At 46.6% G+C, this 17,845-nt stretch overlaps 1 protein-coding gene across 1 annotated transcript in view; it reads right to left on the bottom strand.

Moving 5' to 3' along the window:
- Positions 1–267: 267 nt before the first annotated feature.
- LOC137542565 (opioid growth factor receptor-like) overlaps positions 268–17,845 on the bottom strand; it is a 53,513-nt gene continuing 35,935 nt past the window's right edge. Inside the window, exons 6-8 of the mRNA XM_068264587.1 lie at positions 11,087–11,153; positions 6,778–6,926; positions 268–927 (exon numbers count right to left, since the gene is read on the bottom strand). Coding sequence (XP_068120688.1) covers positions 300–927; positions 6,778–6,926; positions 11,087–11,153 — 844 coding nt within the window. The 3' untranslated portion in view covers positions 268–299. The remainder of the gene's footprint in view (positions 928–6,777; positions 6,927–11,086; positions 11,154–17,845) is intronic.

Here is a 17,845-nt window from a genome sequence, read left to right on the forward strand (position 1 = left end):
CTGGAGTGGCTGTAGCTCTCAAGTGCTTTGAGTTCAACATGACAAAATACAATATATGTTCCGTCATTGTTTTCTTGACATCAATCCAAATGTCGAAAGCCTTCATGAAAACTATTTTCTGTTAGTCATAAAAGGTATGCTCAAAATTTGCTGGTTTGATGTCAGCAGATCTTCTCCATGAATAAGACCAGACCAAACCTCACTTGTTCAGTGGTCTTAAAAATGGCTTAATGTTTTTTTTTTTTTAAATAAAGTAAATACATTGCATGAGAAGGTACGATTTATTTTCTTACTACTTTTTAAGCTTTTCTACTACACATCAAATTTTTCTTGTCTTCTGTATTTCCAAAATAAGCCTGCCATAGGTCAAGCCATACATAAATGGAAAAACATAACAGGACTATGATAAATGCTCGCTTTCTCTTGTGCAAAAAGGACTTCCAAGTGTTTGCACTTCTTACATATTCTTTGTTATGGTTCTTCACAGGTTGATATTCCTGGAGGAAACTGTTCTTGACAGATTGATGTTTCTGGAGAAAACTGTTCTTGACAGGTTGACGTTCCTGGAGAAAAATGTTCTTGAAAGGTTTACGTTCCTGGAGAAAAATGTTCTGGAAAGGTTGACATTCCTGGAAAAAATGGTTCTTGACAGGTTGACGTTCCTGGAGAACCTGGGCAGGTCCCAATTCAAACTGGTATTTTGGCCGATAGTGGTCCCTGGCAAACTGCACCAGTGCCTGGCATTCACTATTGTCCTTCACTGTAAACATAAAATGGTCCAGAGCACTTCTTTTTACATTCTGTAAGTTGCCAGAACACAGGGTCTCCTCCAGGAAGAACCTGACCAGAGGGGCCTGGAAGTGTTCATACCCCAACTCCCCCAAACACTTCAGAATACGAGTGATCCGCAGGTTGTTGTGGGTGTTTCTGTGGAAATGAAACATCCTTAAATTAATCATTGAATTATGTACAGCAGATTTGTGCTTTGATAAGCTGGATATCCCTAAAAGAACATGAAGAATCAAAGCTGCCATGCTCCAGACATACACTATCCTACATCTGTTGCAGAAAATGTTTATGTGTATTAGTTCCTTGATTAGCCCTCTGATCAACCATGTGCTGACCTATTTTTGCAGGCTACAATCTTCAGAGAGATTGGTTTGTACCCCACTCTTCTGTGTTTTGAACAGCCGGATGATGCAATCCGAACAGTAGCCATGCTCACACAGCCTGCAACTAATTCCCTCCATTGAACACCTAGCCCATTTCTCATGTTGCTGGGGCACTCATTTTGTGACCTTTTTGCTAGCTTCCTGCGAAACGTGTTGCCATTGTGTTACAATACATTCACGCATGATAATAAATACCTTATAGGAGGGTTTGGTGTAATTGCCTTCTTAAAACAGAAGGAAATTTGCAATAATTCAGTTATAAATGAACATTTGTGGTTACCCACAATGCACACCTACTAAATATGCAAATTATCCCTTTTTGCCCTTGGTAAGCCAAGCAAGCATCCAGAACCGCTGGTTTATAGCAAGCCTATATAGGAGGGTAAGTTCACCACTTGTCATTTTTTTTAAACGATCTTAATTATGTAATAGAAATGCAATGCCTCCTATCGGTGGCGTAGCAATAGGGGGTGCAGAGGTAGCAACCGCATCGGGGCCCTTGGGCTAGAGGGGCCCCATGAGGCCCACTCTCAACCACAGTATTAGCTCTTTATTGGGCCTGTGCTTGTAATAAATCACTTCTATACAGTGGCTTGCAAAAGTATTCGGCCCCCTTGAAGTTTTCCACATTTTGTCATATTACTGTCACAAATATGAATCAATTTTATTGGAATTCCACGTGAAAGACCAATACAAAGTGGTGTACACGTGAGAAGTGGAACGAAAATCATACATGATTCCAAACATTTTTTACAAATCAATAACTGCAAAGTGGGGTGTGCGTAATTATTCAGCCCCCTTTGGTCTGAGTGCAGTCAGTTGCCCATAGACATTGCCTGATGGGTGCTAATGACTAAATAGAGTGCACCTGTGTGTAATCTAATGTCAGTACAAATACAGCTGCTATGTGACGGCCTCAGAGGTTTTCTAAGAGAATATTGGGAGCAACAACACCATGAAGTCCAAAGAACACACCAGAAAGGTCAGGGATAAAGTTATTGAGAAATTTAAAGCAGGCTTAGGCTACAAAAAGATTTCCAAAGCCTTGAACATCCCACGGAGCACTGTTCAAGCGATCATACAGAAATGGAAGGAGTATGGCACAACTGTAAACCTACCAAGACAAGGCTGTGTACCTAAACTCACAGGCCGAACAAGGAGAGCGCTGATCAGAAATGCAGTCAAGAGGCCCATGGTGACTCTGGATGAGCTGCAGAGATCTACAGCTCAGGCGGGGGAATCTGTCCATAGGACAACTATTAGTCGTGCACTGCACAAAGTTGGCTGTTATGGAATAATGACAAGAAGAAAGCCATTGTTAACAGAAAAGCATAAGATGTCCTGTTTGCAGTTTGCCACAAGCCATGTGGGGGACACAGCAAACATGTGGAAGAAGGTGCTCTGATCAGATAAGACCAAAATGGAACTTTTTGGCCAAAATGCAAAACGCTATGTGTGGCAGAAAACTAACACTGCACATCACTCAGAACACACCATCCCCACTGTCAAATATGGTGGTGGCAGTATCATGTACTGGGGTTTCTTCACTTCAGCAGGGACAGGTAAGCTGGTCAAAGTTGATGGGAAGATGGATGGAGCCAAATACAGGGCAATCTTGGAAGAAAACCTCTTGGAGTCTGCAAAAGACTTAATACTATGGCGGAGGTTCACCTTCCAGCAGGACAACGACCCTAAAGATAAAGCCAGGGCAACAATGGAATGGTTTAAAACAAAACATATCCATGTGTTAGAATGGCCCAGTCAAAGTCCAGATCTAAATACAATCGAGAATCTGTGGCAAGATCTGAAAACTGCTGTTCACAAACGCTGTCCATCTAATCTGACTGAGCTGGAGCTGTTTTGCAAAAAAGAATGGGCAAGGATTTCAGTCTCTAGATGTGCAAAGCTGGTAGAGACATATCCTAAAAGACTGGCAGCTGCAATTTCAGCAAAAGGTGGTTCTACAAAGTATTGACTCAGGGGGCTGAATAATTACGCACGCCCCACTTTGCAGTTATTGATTTGTAAAAAATGTTTGGAATCATGAATGATTTTCGTTCCACCACTTTGTATTGGTCTTTCACGTGGAATTCCAATAAAATTGATTCATGTTTGTGGCAGTAATGTGACAAAATGTGGAAAACTTCAAGGGGGCCGAATACTTTTGCAAGCCACTGTATATGCTTTGAATAGTAGTAAAGCAGTGGCTGGATAGTGAAATGGTTAAGGGCTCTGCCTCTGACACAGGAGACCTGGGTTCAAATCTCGGCTCTGCCTGTTCAGTAAGCCAGTACCTATTCAGTAAGGAGTTTCTTGGGCAAGTCTCCTTAGCACTGCTACTGCCTACTGAGTGCGCTCTAGTGGCTGCCTCGCAAGCGCTTTGTGTCCGACAGGAGAAAGGCGCTATACAAATACTGCAATTATTATTATTATTATAATCATTAACACACTGTTCCCCATCCCCTTCTTATATTGGTAGGTAAACAGAGGCGCCAGAAGGATAAAAGTACATAAAATTTTTTAAAAATTGCTGGGAGGAAGTGGTGGACTCGCCTCCGTTAAAGCAGACACCAAGGACTGTAAATATATAGATACCGTATATACTCGAGTATAAGCCGACTCGAGTATAGGCCGACCCCCCAACTTTTACCAAAAAATCCTGGAAAAAATGATTGATCCGAGTATAGGCCGAGGGTAGGAAATGCAGCAGCATTAATAATAAAAATAATTCCTCCTCCTCATCTGTCTAATCACAAATTGTAATTTGAACTCTCCTGTGTCACCTGTCAAGGTAAATAAGCTCATTTGAAAGCACAGGATGTTAATATGTCTGCTTCCATGAAAGCAGGAAGTAGACGCACTGCAGATGTATTGCAGGATTTTGTATCAGCTGTAACAAAGAATTGTTTTTCTTTACTATCTTAAGGTGCGTATCTTATAGAGCAGAGAGAAAGTACTGAGTTCTGCGTTAAAAGCTATCACTAATGGCAGCGTGCCCCCCTGCACTCCCCCACCGCAATGTGTAAAAAAAAGGGAAAAAAAGCTGAGCAGCACTAATGATCACATAACTCCCCCCTCCCCTCCTGCTCGTGGCTATGTGTACTGTAATCTGTGCCCCCTTCCCGTTTGCCGCAATGTGTACAGTAACCCACATGCCCCTCTCCCCCGCTATGTTTAACTTGAGTGCCCACCTCCCCGAGTGCACCTTCCTTCCGCAGAGTGTAAAAAAAAAAAAGCTGAGCAGCGCTAATGGTTGATTAACTTCCCCCTCCCGCTCGCCGCAATGTATACAGTAACCCGCGTGTCCTCCTCCCCGCTATGTGTAAAGTGCTGTAATCCATGTGACAGTCTCTCCCCGGCAGACTGGAGTGTGTTGCCAACCTTGGAATTGTCCTCCGTGTCCCCCGAGTGTCACCATATGCAGCGCAGCTTTGAGTAACTCACAGTGATCCGCGCTGTGTTCGGATGCCTCTTCCTGCCTGTCGCAGGCTCGTTGCTATGACGCCGCACGTGGTGCACGTGATTGAGTCATAGCAACGAACCTCCTCTCCTTGACAAAGCGGGGTTGCGCCCGCGTAACTAGTGGGGTAGCTTCGAGGGGATCCTCCGTCTCTCCTGCTGCACGCTTGCATCTTCAATCTCTACTTGGCTAAGTATTGCCCTATTGCACCTTCTCTGTGTACACAATTGTGGGCTGCTGCACTGTCAGATTCCATTAGGAGTTTATTTGCACATACAATGTTATAGTTTTTGTAAGATTGTGTTTATTTATCTTGATATTTGCACTATCTCAGCACTTTGTCCGCGTCTTGGACCTGTTTTTCACTTGTTCATTAACCAATTTTTATTGGTGATATTCACTAAGTGTTATGTTTCACTTATTTAATCATTTTTTCATGGTGTTGTGCATTTCAATTGCCTCTTAAAGTTATAGTACTGCAATACTGAACCCGGGTTCTCACAGGCAGCAGCTTCTATTGAGAAGCTGCTGTCCTGTCTCTTTATCTATGTTTTATTGTTGCAAGATAGATTTTCTCTATATACTATTACAGCAAGCAATATTTATCAGTATGGAGATATTTTATGGGACATTTTATCATGGTTTTTAAGCTTATTGTCAGGTTGTATTCCTGATTTTGTGACTGATTATGCTTAATAAAGACTTTTTGTAATTGTTAATATTGTAGCTGGAGTGGTGCTTTTTGAGGGGCCTCTTTTTTCTACATACAGTATAAATCTTTTTTGACCCCAGCACACTCTACCTTTATTCACAAGGGTGCGAACCAACATCTTTTTCTAAATCCCCTCCATATATCGACACCAAGCAAGCGGGCAGAGAATTACTCACCTCACTTCTGCGTTCCAAATGCTGGAGCGCAGCGTCACCGTCGCCACAGGTCTCTGCCTTCAATGCTGCCCACTGTGGTTCCTGATTAGCGGAAGCACAATGAGCGGCATTGAAGGCGGAGACCTGTAGCGACAGTGACGCTGCGCTCCAGCGTTTAGAACGCAGAAGTGAGGTGAGTAATACTCTGCCTGCCTTCTTGCCGCCGGTATATGGAGGGGGAGAGAAGCAGAAGAAGGGGGACTGTCCCCCCTCCCCGCTGATGTGCAAAGCTCTCCCCTCATGCTGCGACCCCTCCTGCCCCCCAAAACAACCTTGAGCGGGCCCAAGGGTGGGGGGGGGGCCCGCTCAAAATCTTGCAGGGGGGCCCGGGGACTTCTAGTTACGCCCCTGGTGATCAGGCCAGATCTACCATTCATGTACAGTAGGTGAAGCTGTCACACAGGGACCCAGATATAGTAGAGTTGGTGTACTGTGTAGACAGGAGCGGGAAGGGCAGCACAGGGCAATGATCAGACCTGATCTACAAGTCATGTGAGTAAAGCCGTCACACAGGGATGCAGAGATACCAGAGATGATATACAGTGTACACAGTATACGGTATAGACAGGAAAAGAAGGGACAGCACAGAGCAATAATCAGATCTGATCTACAAGTCATGTGAGTCAAGCTAGGTATACACTGTGCAACTGCACCACAATCAAAATAGCATGAAATTGGTCAAAGTACTGCCATTCCCGATCATAGAGTGTCGATCGCGGTATCGTTTAACTTTTACCCAATTAGACATTTGTATGTCAAAAATTGGGCAAAAATATTGTTTAGTTTATCGCCAACTTAAGGCTTCTTGCACACTGCATGCGATTCCGATTCAGATTCCGCTTTTTAATCAGTTTTTACCTCCGATTCAGATTCAGATTTGCAGTGTGCAAGGAGCAAACTGCAAATCTGAATCTGAATCGGAAGTAAAAACAGATTAAAAAGCGGAATCTGAATCTGAATTGCTTGCAGTGTGCAAGAGGCCTAAAGCTGTTACACACATTGGGTAGTCAAAGGTTTCCCATTTTTCTTCCCGTGGCGCACAAAATCAGTAACGCATTATAAATGCACTACTGATCAGAGACCAATATGTAACCATTTAAATTCATTTTAAAAGTACACCTGTCCTTTAGAACCAGACAGCATTTGCACCTAAGGAAAGACAACAATATCATACTTGAGGTTTGTCAGCTGCTACATAAGCAAACACCGGTAACTCACGTGTTTAAGTTGTGAAACCGCTCCATCCAGTTCTCGGCCCGCCAGACATCCCCAGTGTTTTCATCCAATAGCATAATGCCATAAAATCCCAGCATGAGCTTGTAAGACTGCAGGAGGCGCCTCCTGATGACATCATCACTCCTCATCACCTGAAATGGAGTAAGCCAGATCTCAAGTGAGGGATGACAGAGAGAGGAGGACAGACAGCAAATAAGGGCAAGATACTCGCTACCAGTGGCCAAACAGAAACGATTACTCAGGTCACGCTGTAACGTAGCTCCCAACTGTCCCTCTTTTGGAGGGACAGTCCATCTTTGGGAGCCCTGTCCCTCTTTCCTCCTCATTTGACCCTCTTTTAGGACTTTGTCCATCTTTCTATGTAAATATATATATTTCTCTACTAAAAAATGTGTTTGACTCTAAACTTTCTTCCCATCCTTTAAATTGATATATTACTAATTTTAAAATGTTAATATGAAGGAAAATGAACCAGGATAGAAAGGACCAGTGTGGTTTGAATTATAAAACAACATATTTTTCTTATTAAATATTTATGGTATGCCTGACTAGGGCTGTGATGAGGGCACGATCAGGGGCATGGCTTAAGTGTCCCTCTTTCTCATCTCAAAAAGTTGGGAGGTATGCTGTAATATCACTTGAATGATGGGGCTTTGCCCAATGTCTTTATTTGTTTGGCCCGCTTCCTCAGGTTAATACAAAATGCCTTGATAGTGTGAGAAAACGCGGAAAAGCCGCCGCGGGTGCTCAGAGCAAGGCGGCTGATTCCGCGTCCAACGCGGCAGGTTGCGCGCGTGGGCCTACATCTGCTAGCATGACTAAACGCGGAGAAACCGCCGCATGTCCTGAGAACAAGGAGGCGGATTCCGCGTCAGACGCGGCGGTTTGCACGCATAGGCCTACATCTGTCAGTATGGCTGAACTCGGAGAAACCGCCTCATGCTCTGATAGCGGTGCGGCTGGTTCCGCGTCTAGCACAGAGGATGGTTTACAACACGCCTGGTGTGGCTGGAACTGATAGTCCACACAGGTTCAGAAGGACACGCGCGCGCGCTGAGAGGCAGAGCTTTTATGACAGCTAGAAGGGAGTCAGCTGACCAAGCCGGTCAGCTGACAATTCAACCAGTTCCCAGTGGTCCAGCACTTAGGGGATATATACTGGGTGCTGGTCATTTCTCTGGTGTCTGCCGTTGCGATCACTACGTGGAAGCACTCAGACCTTTTTGTCAGAATCTGTGTTATTCCCTAGATCAGTTCCTGGGTGTTGATGACCAAGGACCTCACACCCCAGACTAGGAATTCTGTATATCATCTGTTATTCTCTAGACCAGTTCCAGGGTGTTGATGATCACTGACCTCACACCCCAGACTAGGAATACTGTATATTATCTGTGTTACTCCCCAGACTAGTTCCAGGGTGTCGATGACTACGGAGCTCACACCCAAGACTAGGAATTAGCTTTACCATCCTGTTATATATTAGACTAGTTCCAGGGTGTTGATGATCAAGGAGCTCACACCTAAGACTAGGCATTGTTGATTATTTGTTATGACCATCTGCTTTCCTGACCACTCTTCTGATCTCTGATTTGGTACTTCGCTATATCTGATATTCTGTTGCCAAACCCTGCTTGCCTTAGGATTCCGAATCAGTCTCCTGTCTCTGTATCTGATCTGTCTGTGTGTTGCCGACCTGGCTTGTCCGACCTCGAGAGCTATCTCCCCTGTTAAGAGATAGTTCACAGTTCTGTCAGTGACATTCCTCTATTGGTGTCACTCACACTCTGGTCCTTCCCACTCTCAGCCTGACTCCTCCCTTTGGGGAGCCTCAGGCCATTGGAAGGAACCTGTTCTCTGGGCAGTATCTCTTACTGCCTTGCACCCTCTATACGGGTGCTCTCAAAGTATTACTGTTGCACCAAACACTCATATTACTCAGGTGTCCAGAGGTTAGTGATATATCTGATTGTCGGTGATACTGCAGATCATCAATAATCAGGTATATATCTGTATTTTCGGTGATACTGCAGATCACCGATAATCAGATCCTCTCTGTGTTACATCGATCGTTACAGATAGCATAGGGGTTAGAGTGTAGGCGCCTACACTCTATATCTTCTCTAGATCTTCTGGAGAGGCAAGCAATTACCTCTCTTTATATTCTACAATTTTTATTTGTATTTAAAAATACTAAAATAGAACGCACATTGGGCGCCTCCATCCTACTCACTACCAGTCAGACCTCCTTTGGAGGTAATAGTTTTACAGTTTTTCTGGAAAGTCTATCGTACTACAGGAGAGCGACCACCCAGTATCCAGCAGGACCTGGAGCACCAAGCGGGGATGGTTAATTCCCTGCAGGCCTATACGGTGGTTGCAGGAACTGCAACCCACCTTTGCGAGTATATATTTATGAGTTTATCCTTCCTATACCTAACGATACTGCACCATTGGGCTCCCGGTTAGTGATGATCTAACACACAGTTATTCGGGCTCGGGTCGGCTCGGCCGGACATGGTCCAGATGTGCGGGATATTGGGCTGAACACCGAGCCTAATTGAAGTCAATGGGGACCCGAGCATGCCGCACATCTGGACCATGTCCGGCCGAGCTGACCCGAGCCCGAATAACTGGGTGTTCGATCAACACACTATCCCCGCGGCAAAGGAGTGATTTATTACTTAGAAAACGACCTGCAAAGTTCTACGACTTTGCAGGTTGCAGATCATGCTGCCCTGTAACGCAGGGCTTCTCTTCCTGGAGAGGCTGAGCTTTGACCTGTAGCTCAGCCTCTCCGCAATCAATCTCTGCAGATCTCTGCCTCCTCCCTGCCCCTCTCAATGGAAGAAGACTGAGAGGGGTGGGGAGAGGCGGCGATCAGCAGAGATTGATTGCAGAGGAGGCAGAGCTACAGCTGACAGCTCTGCCTCTTTGAGGAAGTGCAGCCCTGCAAGACCCTGGGGCTTTGCAGGGCTTATCTCTAGTAATAAATCACTCCTCTGCCGAGGGGATGTGGCGGTTTCACTCTGGCATTAAAGCTGAAGAGGAATGTTAAACAAAAGAAGAGAAAAAAAGAGACTTCAGAGTCTCTTTAAGTTAGCCACTAAATAGTACCACCGTGATTCAAAACCTCCTGCTTTTACTGACGGCTGACATGGTATAATGCTCTACTGCTATATCTTTAAAACTATCACACTTTTTCGCAAGATCTCCCAATCCCACTAAAATACCTTTCTAGGGAAAGAAAAGTCATTGTAGTCTTACATAGGTAGGGTTCAGGCTACAGTTACTGTATTTTCAGCATACAAGACACACTTTTTCTCCCCCAAAATTAAGGGGGAAAAGTCAGTGCGTCTTATAAAATCTGGCAAGGTGTTTCCCCCCCCCCCCTTCCCCCACACACAAGCTCCTACCAATGCTGCGGCACGTGCCATCTCCTCTGTCCGTCTCTACCGCTGTGTACAGCCGCTTCCGCTACTGTATACACTCATCCTGCGTGGCCTCCATCCTTCTGGGATCACCGGTGCCCTCTAGCTGCGCACAGAGTCAGGTCATGCATGACGTGTGCAGCTAGAAGGCGCCAGTGTACAGGAAGTGAAAATATCCCCCATTTTGTTGGAATGGGGAGAATTGCCATCACTCTGCTTATTTTGGTGTCCCAGAGACCAGAAGTTTCCTATGATAGCTTTGAAGAACCATGGAGGTCCCAGGAACTGAGTAAAATACACCTTCTGCTAGAGGCGTACAGACAGCAATAGTAACCTAATAATTCTACCCCTTTTCACGCTATGCAAAACCAAAATAAAATGAAATTCCTAGAACTATGCTTTAATGGTACCCTAGCGTTGATCGCCATATTGATTAAGTGGCAATTGGCCTGAACATTTATACTTGTGTTACTACATGGTTCAACAGGTCTTCAATACACAATACAGTCTATTGTAGGTGTCCAGCCAGCATCACAAGAGGGCATCCATTGACACGACTTTAAATTGGCTGAAAAGGCCTATACTGGCCCCTATAGCACACAATTGCTGCAAGAAAGATCTTACTATACCAGAAGAAAAAAAACACCAAAATCCCGAACCAACAGGGTGGATTCTTTTAAGCCCAGCACTGGGGGAGTGTCCGGTTACCGCAGCAACCCCTCCAGCAGTGACTGGGAAAACTCCCTTCCCTTACTACATCAGCACACTACCAAAGGTTTTTGGCAGAATAGCCAATTGCTCTAATTTCAGAAAACATTGCTTTTGTGACCAAATGCTTTTTTTTCTATGCACTTTTCAAATACCTGTATTTCATGTGGTGTGAGGGGAGAGGCATATGGGTTCACGCCACGCTCACGGAGAGGAAATAACCTAGGAAAATATAAATATAGTAGGATTACAAAAACAAAGAGAAAGAAAAAACTGTAAAAAAAAGTATGGGATGGGATCAGGGCTGCCATTAGAAATTTTGGGGCGCCTCACATATCATCAGGCCTGGGCCCCCCCTCCCTGGGCCCACCCACTGGTTGCTGTGCCCGCCCACTAGCTACCCCACCCCCGTGTCCGTGCGTGAAGTGCGCTGCATCGAAAAATGCATGGGTCCGACACCGAAGAAAGCGGCATGCACAGCAATGATGCGTCAAAAAGTGGGCATGACCATGGCATGTTGTGGGTGGAGCCAAATACTAGCAAAATACAGGTAGTCCCCGGTTAACAAATGAGATAGGGACTTGTAGGTCTGTTCTTATCCTTTATCTATTCTCTTTTGTCCCCCTCTTTTCTTCCTGTGCCTCTTTTGTCCCCCTCTGTCTCACCTCAGTTTGTGCCTCTTTTGTGTTCCTCTATGTGACCTCATGTTCCCGTCTCATCTCTTTTCTCCCTGTGCCTCTTTTGTCTGCCTCTGTTCCCCCTGTGCCTCTTTTGTCTGCCTCTGTTCCCCCTGTGCCTCTTTTGTCTGCCTCTGTTCCCCCTGTGCCCCTGGCTAGGGCAGGGGGGCGAGTTGAGACAGAAGGGGACAAGAGGTAACTCAGGGGGTGTTACCTCTTGTCCCCTTCTGTCTCAACTCGTCCCCCTGCCCTAGCCAGGTATAGGTGCCCCCAGTATAGGTATCCAGGCATAGGTGCCCCCAGTATGGGTATCCAGGCATAGGTGCCCCCAGTATAGGTAGCCAGGTATAGGTTCCCCCAGTATAAGTAGCCAGCTATAGGTGGTGCCCCAGTATAGGTAGCCTGGTGTAGATGGTATAGCTGGTTCCCCCGGTATAGGCCAGCAAGATACAGGTGCCCCATGTATAAGTATTCAACTATAGGTGGTGTCCCGGTATAGGTTGCCTGGTATAGTTGCCCCCAGTATAGGTAGCCTGGTATGGGTGGTGCATCAGTATAGGTTACCCAGGTACAGGTGCCGCCAGTATAGGTAGCAAGCTATAGGCACCCCAGTATAAGTAGTCAAGTATAGGTGGTGCCCCAGTATAGGTAGCCAGGTACAGGTAGTGCCCCCAGTATAGTTAGTCAAGTATAGGTGGTGCCCCAGTATAGGTAGCCAGGTATAGGTGGTGCCCCAGTATAGGTAGCTAGGTATAGGTGGTTCCAGCCCCAGTATAGGTAGCCGGTAGCCAGATACAGGTGGTGCCTCAGTATAGAAAGTCTGCTGTAGCGAGCTCACTCATCTGCTCCCCACGTTCAAGCACTGATGTCACTCATCTGGAACGTGATGTGCTGGTTAGTGAACCACAGTTAGTGTGCTGGTTAGTGAACCACAGGCCCGCAGCCAGCACACATGGCCCTTCCAGCGCTTTGGGGGGCCCAGGGCCCCCAAAATCCCTGGGCCCCTCACTGCAGTGTCAGTTGTACCCCCCTGACGGCTGCCCTGGTTGGGATGTTGGAGCAAGAAATCTTACTAATATTATAAATGTGAAAGTTTGCATGTTTGGATGTTTGTTACTCGATCGCGCAGCAATGGCTGAACGGATTTGAATGAAATTTGGCTCACACATAGTACATTACCTGGAATAAGATATAGGATAATTTTTATCCCCATAACCAAAAAGTGGGCGGGAAAATTTAAACTGCAGCCATTCTTACACTGTTAATGGCAGGGTTCTCAAACTTTGCACAGTTGGTCACTGGGTGACTGGGATTAATATTCTGAAAAGTGGGTGGAGCCTTCAAAAGCCAATCAAAATTCACCTATTGATTTTGAAGGGGAATATTTAATTGCTGCCATTCTTGCAGTGTTAATGGCACAAGCCTCAAACCTGCTACAGTTGGTCATTGGGTGACTGGGGCTTAAATTCAGAAAAGGGGGTGGAGCCATAAACAGCCAATCAGATTTGAGTAATTTCAGTGCAAATTATTGATGCCAAAGACAGCAAAGCTCACAAACTAGGCCTTTGAGAAACCAGCCAAATACACACCCGGGCAACGCTGGGCCATCAGATAGTATCTATCTACTGTATATTATTTATTTATCTATTTATTTTTTGTATTTATAAAGCGCCAACATATAACGCAGTGCTGGACATTAGTTTAGGTTACAGACAATATTTAGGAGTGACTGTGACATACAGCAATACGACAATACAGGAATACAAGAAAAACAAGATCACGCAGCATAGTATGAGTATAAGTCAATGCTTAGTCAGTCACTGGATGGGAGCATGGAGATTAGGCAAGTTGAATTCACTCAAATGCATAGCATGGGTGCACAGTAATGGACACGACACGATCGCGAACAACCGACGTTCGCCAGCGAACCGTTCGGGCCATCTCTAATATACAGTATAAACACACACACACACACATCTGGAGTATGGGATACTATTTCAAGCATAACATTATTACAAAGATGGGCAACTAAATGAATCAGGAGGATGGAAGGTCTCACTTACCAAGAAAGGTTGGGCAAACTGGGTTTATTTAGCTTGGAAAAAGGACCGCTAAGGGGTGACCTGATTAACATGTATTAATACATCAGAGCGGAATACAAAAGCTTGGCAGATGGGCATTAGTCCTTAGGCTTATGCAAAGGCCTAAGCAGAAGCAGGTAGAAAGGCAGTTGGCACTGCAGCAGTATGTAGTCAGCATGCTTATGCAAAGGCCTAGATGACATGAGCTGCGTATGTAGGAAAAAAGAATCTGGCATCTATTTAGGAAGGGGCTTTTTTACAGTAAAGGCTCATACACACGGGGTACGGCTGTCGCCGCAACCACGTGGCACGTGCGTGTTGCGGCGACAGGTCGCCTGTGTGTATGACGCGTGCGCCCCGAACCGTCGCCCGTCGGAGCTGTCGCCAGGCGATTGACATGTTCAATCGCCGGCTACAGCTGTCGCCACAACTTCGCCGGAACTGTCGCTAGTCCCGCGTGAGTATGCGGGCTAGCGACAGGAGACCTACGCGAGTGAATGGATGCTCCATTCACAAACAGCTTCTGCTGCGTCTCTGCCTTTCTGACGAGACGTGTGGACAGCTGTTGCGGGCAGGGAGCTGTCGCTCCCTGTTGGCGTGCACGCATGCAACGGGGGACAATTGTCCCCCGTGTGTATGTAGCTTAAGAGTTGTTAAAATGTGGAATATTTTACAACAGGAAACAGTTATGACAAATTATATATCTGCATTCAAAGGAGGCTTGGAAACTTTTCTTGCATGGGAGGACATCTGCCGCTATGATTACTAGGTGATTACCAGCAGAGTTGATCCAGGGATCTGTCTGCCAACTGGAGTCAGGAGGCTATGGGGGCTGCCATCTTTTTTTCCTTTAAGCAATACCAGTTGCCTGGCAGCTCTGCTGATCCTCTGCCTCTAATACTTTTAGTCATAGCCCCTGAACAAGTATGCAGTAGATCAGGTGTTTCTGACACGGAGAGGTTAGTGTGTAATATTCATTTGCAGCTACGTCATGTGTTTATTTTAAATAATTTTACTCACTTCAGGATTTTTTTGCCTTTCCCTGGATCAACTCAGATATGTGAGGGTGCAGGACGGAAAGGTACCTAATGTTTAATTCTTTATTTGTGTTTGTATTATTATTATGGGTGGACTTAATGGATGATGTATTTTTTCAACCAAACTAAATACGTGACTGTAAGGATCCCTCCTGCCGGTTGCAGCGGAGCTGCAGCTGAGCAGTTTTGATTTCTCTACTTGCATTTGGTTGCTTGGTTTTGCTTGCATTTGACATGAGAGTCTTTGCTATTTGCAATCACTCTGCAGCAGGGCCGTGCAGAGGATCATTAAGGGGGGGGTGCTCAAATTTGAAAAAGGGACCCTAATCGATCAATTGTGCTAAATTCTGTATTTAATACCCCCTCTCCAGAAAGCATTAGGCAGTCTTTACCCCCCCCCCCCCCCCACACACACACACACACACACACACACCTTTATAGAAGTATCAGGCAGACTTTGTGTCTTCCTCCAACTAACTCCTTTGGCGCCACCACCCTCAAATCAGCAGTCATAGGTGCCCACTGTTAGAGTGAGCACAGTGGTGCCCACGGTGGAAGCACGGACTCACCTTTCATTACTGGGACCTCTGTCCCTCTAGATCAGCACCCAAGCTTATTTTCAGGCAAAGAAGCAGTGGTTGTGAATATGCAGTGGTTGCTAAGCATTAGTAGATGCAAAAGTGCCAAGGTGCAGTGGGTGCCCAGATGCCGTGAGTGGTAAGATGCAAAGGCCCACTTTGTGCTAAGTTGCAGTGGGTCCCGAGATGCCAAAGTACAGTCTATGTCAAGCTACTGTGGAGACCAAGGTCCAGTTTGTATTGGGTGTTTATTTGCAGTGGGTGCTATGTAGTATTGGGTGCTGAATGAGTAGCAGATGGTGATAAACAATAGTGGGTGCCATGTGAGTGCTAATTGGTACAGGGAGCCATGTGAGTGTTGGACATGAGTGAGTAGGGAGTGCCATGTGTGGTCTGGATGTGTGCCATGGAAGAGTACTGAGTCTCATATGGGTTCAGACCAAGGGTGGGTACTGGGTACTATTTGGGTGCTGGCCATGGATGGGTACTAGGTGCATATGATGGCTTTAGAACTTGGTGCTGTGTGAGTACTGTGCCATATGGGTCTTGATTACGGGGGTTATAGGGTGTCATGTGGGTCTTAGGTGCAAATACTGAGTGCCAAGTGAGTACTGGGAGTGAGTACATGGTAACATGTGGGTAATGGGTGCTGGCTAGTGTGGTATTTGTTGTTAGTAAGTGCTAAATGCAGAAGCTGGGTGCCATGTGGGTTCTGGGTGCTGGCACAGGGTGTCATGTGGATTCTGGCTGTATTGATTGCAAGTACTCAGTCCCTTGTGAGTTCTGGGTGCATGCACTGGATGTCATGTGAGGGCTTGGTGTTTGTGCTGGCCACCAAGTGGAGGCTTAGTGCAACTGGGACTACTGCAGATGAAACATATGGGTGTTGGGTGCAGGTGCTGGGTATCACATTGGTGTGAATACTTGGTACCATGCCTGCACTGGGTGCTAGCTATGGGTGGGTATTGTGTGTCATGTGGATTCTGAGTGCAGGTACTTTGGTGCTAGTACTGGTTATGTGGGTGCAGATAGTGGAGGCTGGGTGCAAGTACTGTGCCATGTGGGTGTGAGTACTGGGTTCCAGCTATAGGGTGAAGGGTTGCCGGTATTGGGTGTCATGTGGCTGTTTGATGCAAGTACTAAGCACCATATAGAGGCTGGATGTGAGTATTGGGTGCAGGGTACTTGGTGCAGGTACTGGGTGCTTGCTATAGTGGGGGTTACTGGTTGAGTATAATGAGGGTGCTGAATATTGGTAGGATTGCAGTGGGTGTAGGGAATGGGAGGTCACTATGGGTAGTGCTATGAATGGCATAGTTGCTGCTAGGGGAGGTAGAGGTCAGTGTGGTTGCGGGGGGATGTAGAGGTCAGTGTGGGTGCTGGGGGAAGGGCAGGTCACTGTGGATACTGCTATGAATGGCATAGTTGCTGCTAGGGGAGGTAGAGGTCAGAGTGGTTGCTGAAGAAGGGAGAGGTCAGTGTGGGTTCTGTGGAAGGAAGAGGTCAGTGTGGGTTCTGTGGAAGGAAGAGGTCAGTATGGGTGCTGGAGGAGGGGAGGTCACTGTGGGTGCTGGGAGAGGTCATTGTAGTTACTGCCTTGTAAGGGTTTTTTTGCCTTCCTCTGGATCAACAGGGATATGTGAAGGAGCAGGCTGGAGTTGTACTTTGTACTGGTTGAACTCGATGGACGTATGTCTTTTTTCAACCAAAATAACTATGTAACTGGAGGAGGGAGTAGTCGTGGATGCTGTGTGTTGGGAGAGGTCCCTGTGAGTGCTTCAGGGGACAGGAGGGTAGCCTCTGGGGGAGGGAAAGATCACTGTGGGTTCTGGGGGAGGGATAGGTCAGTGTGGGTGCTGGGGTAGGCAGGATCACTGCTCGAGCTGGGGAGGGAGAGGTGATTGTGGGTGCTAGGTGAAGGGAAAGGTCACTGTGGGTGTTGGGGAGGGAGAAATCACTGTGGCTGCTAGGTGGAGGGAGAGGTCACTGTGGGTGCTAGGGGGAGGGAGAAGTCACTGTGGGTGCTAGGTGGAGTGAGAGGTCACTGTGGCTGCTAGGTGGAGGGAGAAATCACTGTAGCTGCTAGGTGGAGGGAGAGGTCACTGTGGGTGCTGGGGAGGGGGAGGTAGAGGTCAGTATAGATCCTAGGTGGAGGGTAAGGTCAGTATGCCACACTAGGATTCCTGTCTGGACCTCTTAACTTGAAAGTGTCCCAGGCGGGGGTGGAGCTTCCTGCGGGTGGGCGGGGCTGATTGTAATCGGGGCTGGGCTTATTTTGCGCGACCAGAGGGGCCAATTTTGAAGATTTTAAAAAGGGGGGTACCTGGGCACCCAGAGCACCCCCCTCTGCACGTGCCTGCTCTGCAGTCCAGAGCAGCTCAGGATGTTGTCATGAATCCGCCTATGGCCTGCTGCAGTTGAACTGCAGTCAGACAGCTCTGGATTTCTTACATGCATGTGGTTGCATAATCTGGCATGCATTTGTAATGAGAATCCCTTCCATTCACAGACAGCTTGCAGTCTTCAATCAGTGTAGTACAG

Source organism: Hyperolius riggenbachi, chromosome 12 (genome assembly GCF_040937935.1).
Source record: "Hyperolius riggenbachi isolate aHypRig1 chromosome 12, aHypRig1.pri, whole genome shotgun sequence".
NCBI lineage: Eukaryota > Metazoa > Chordata > Amphibia > Anura > Hyperoliidae > Hyperolius > Hyperolius riggenbachi.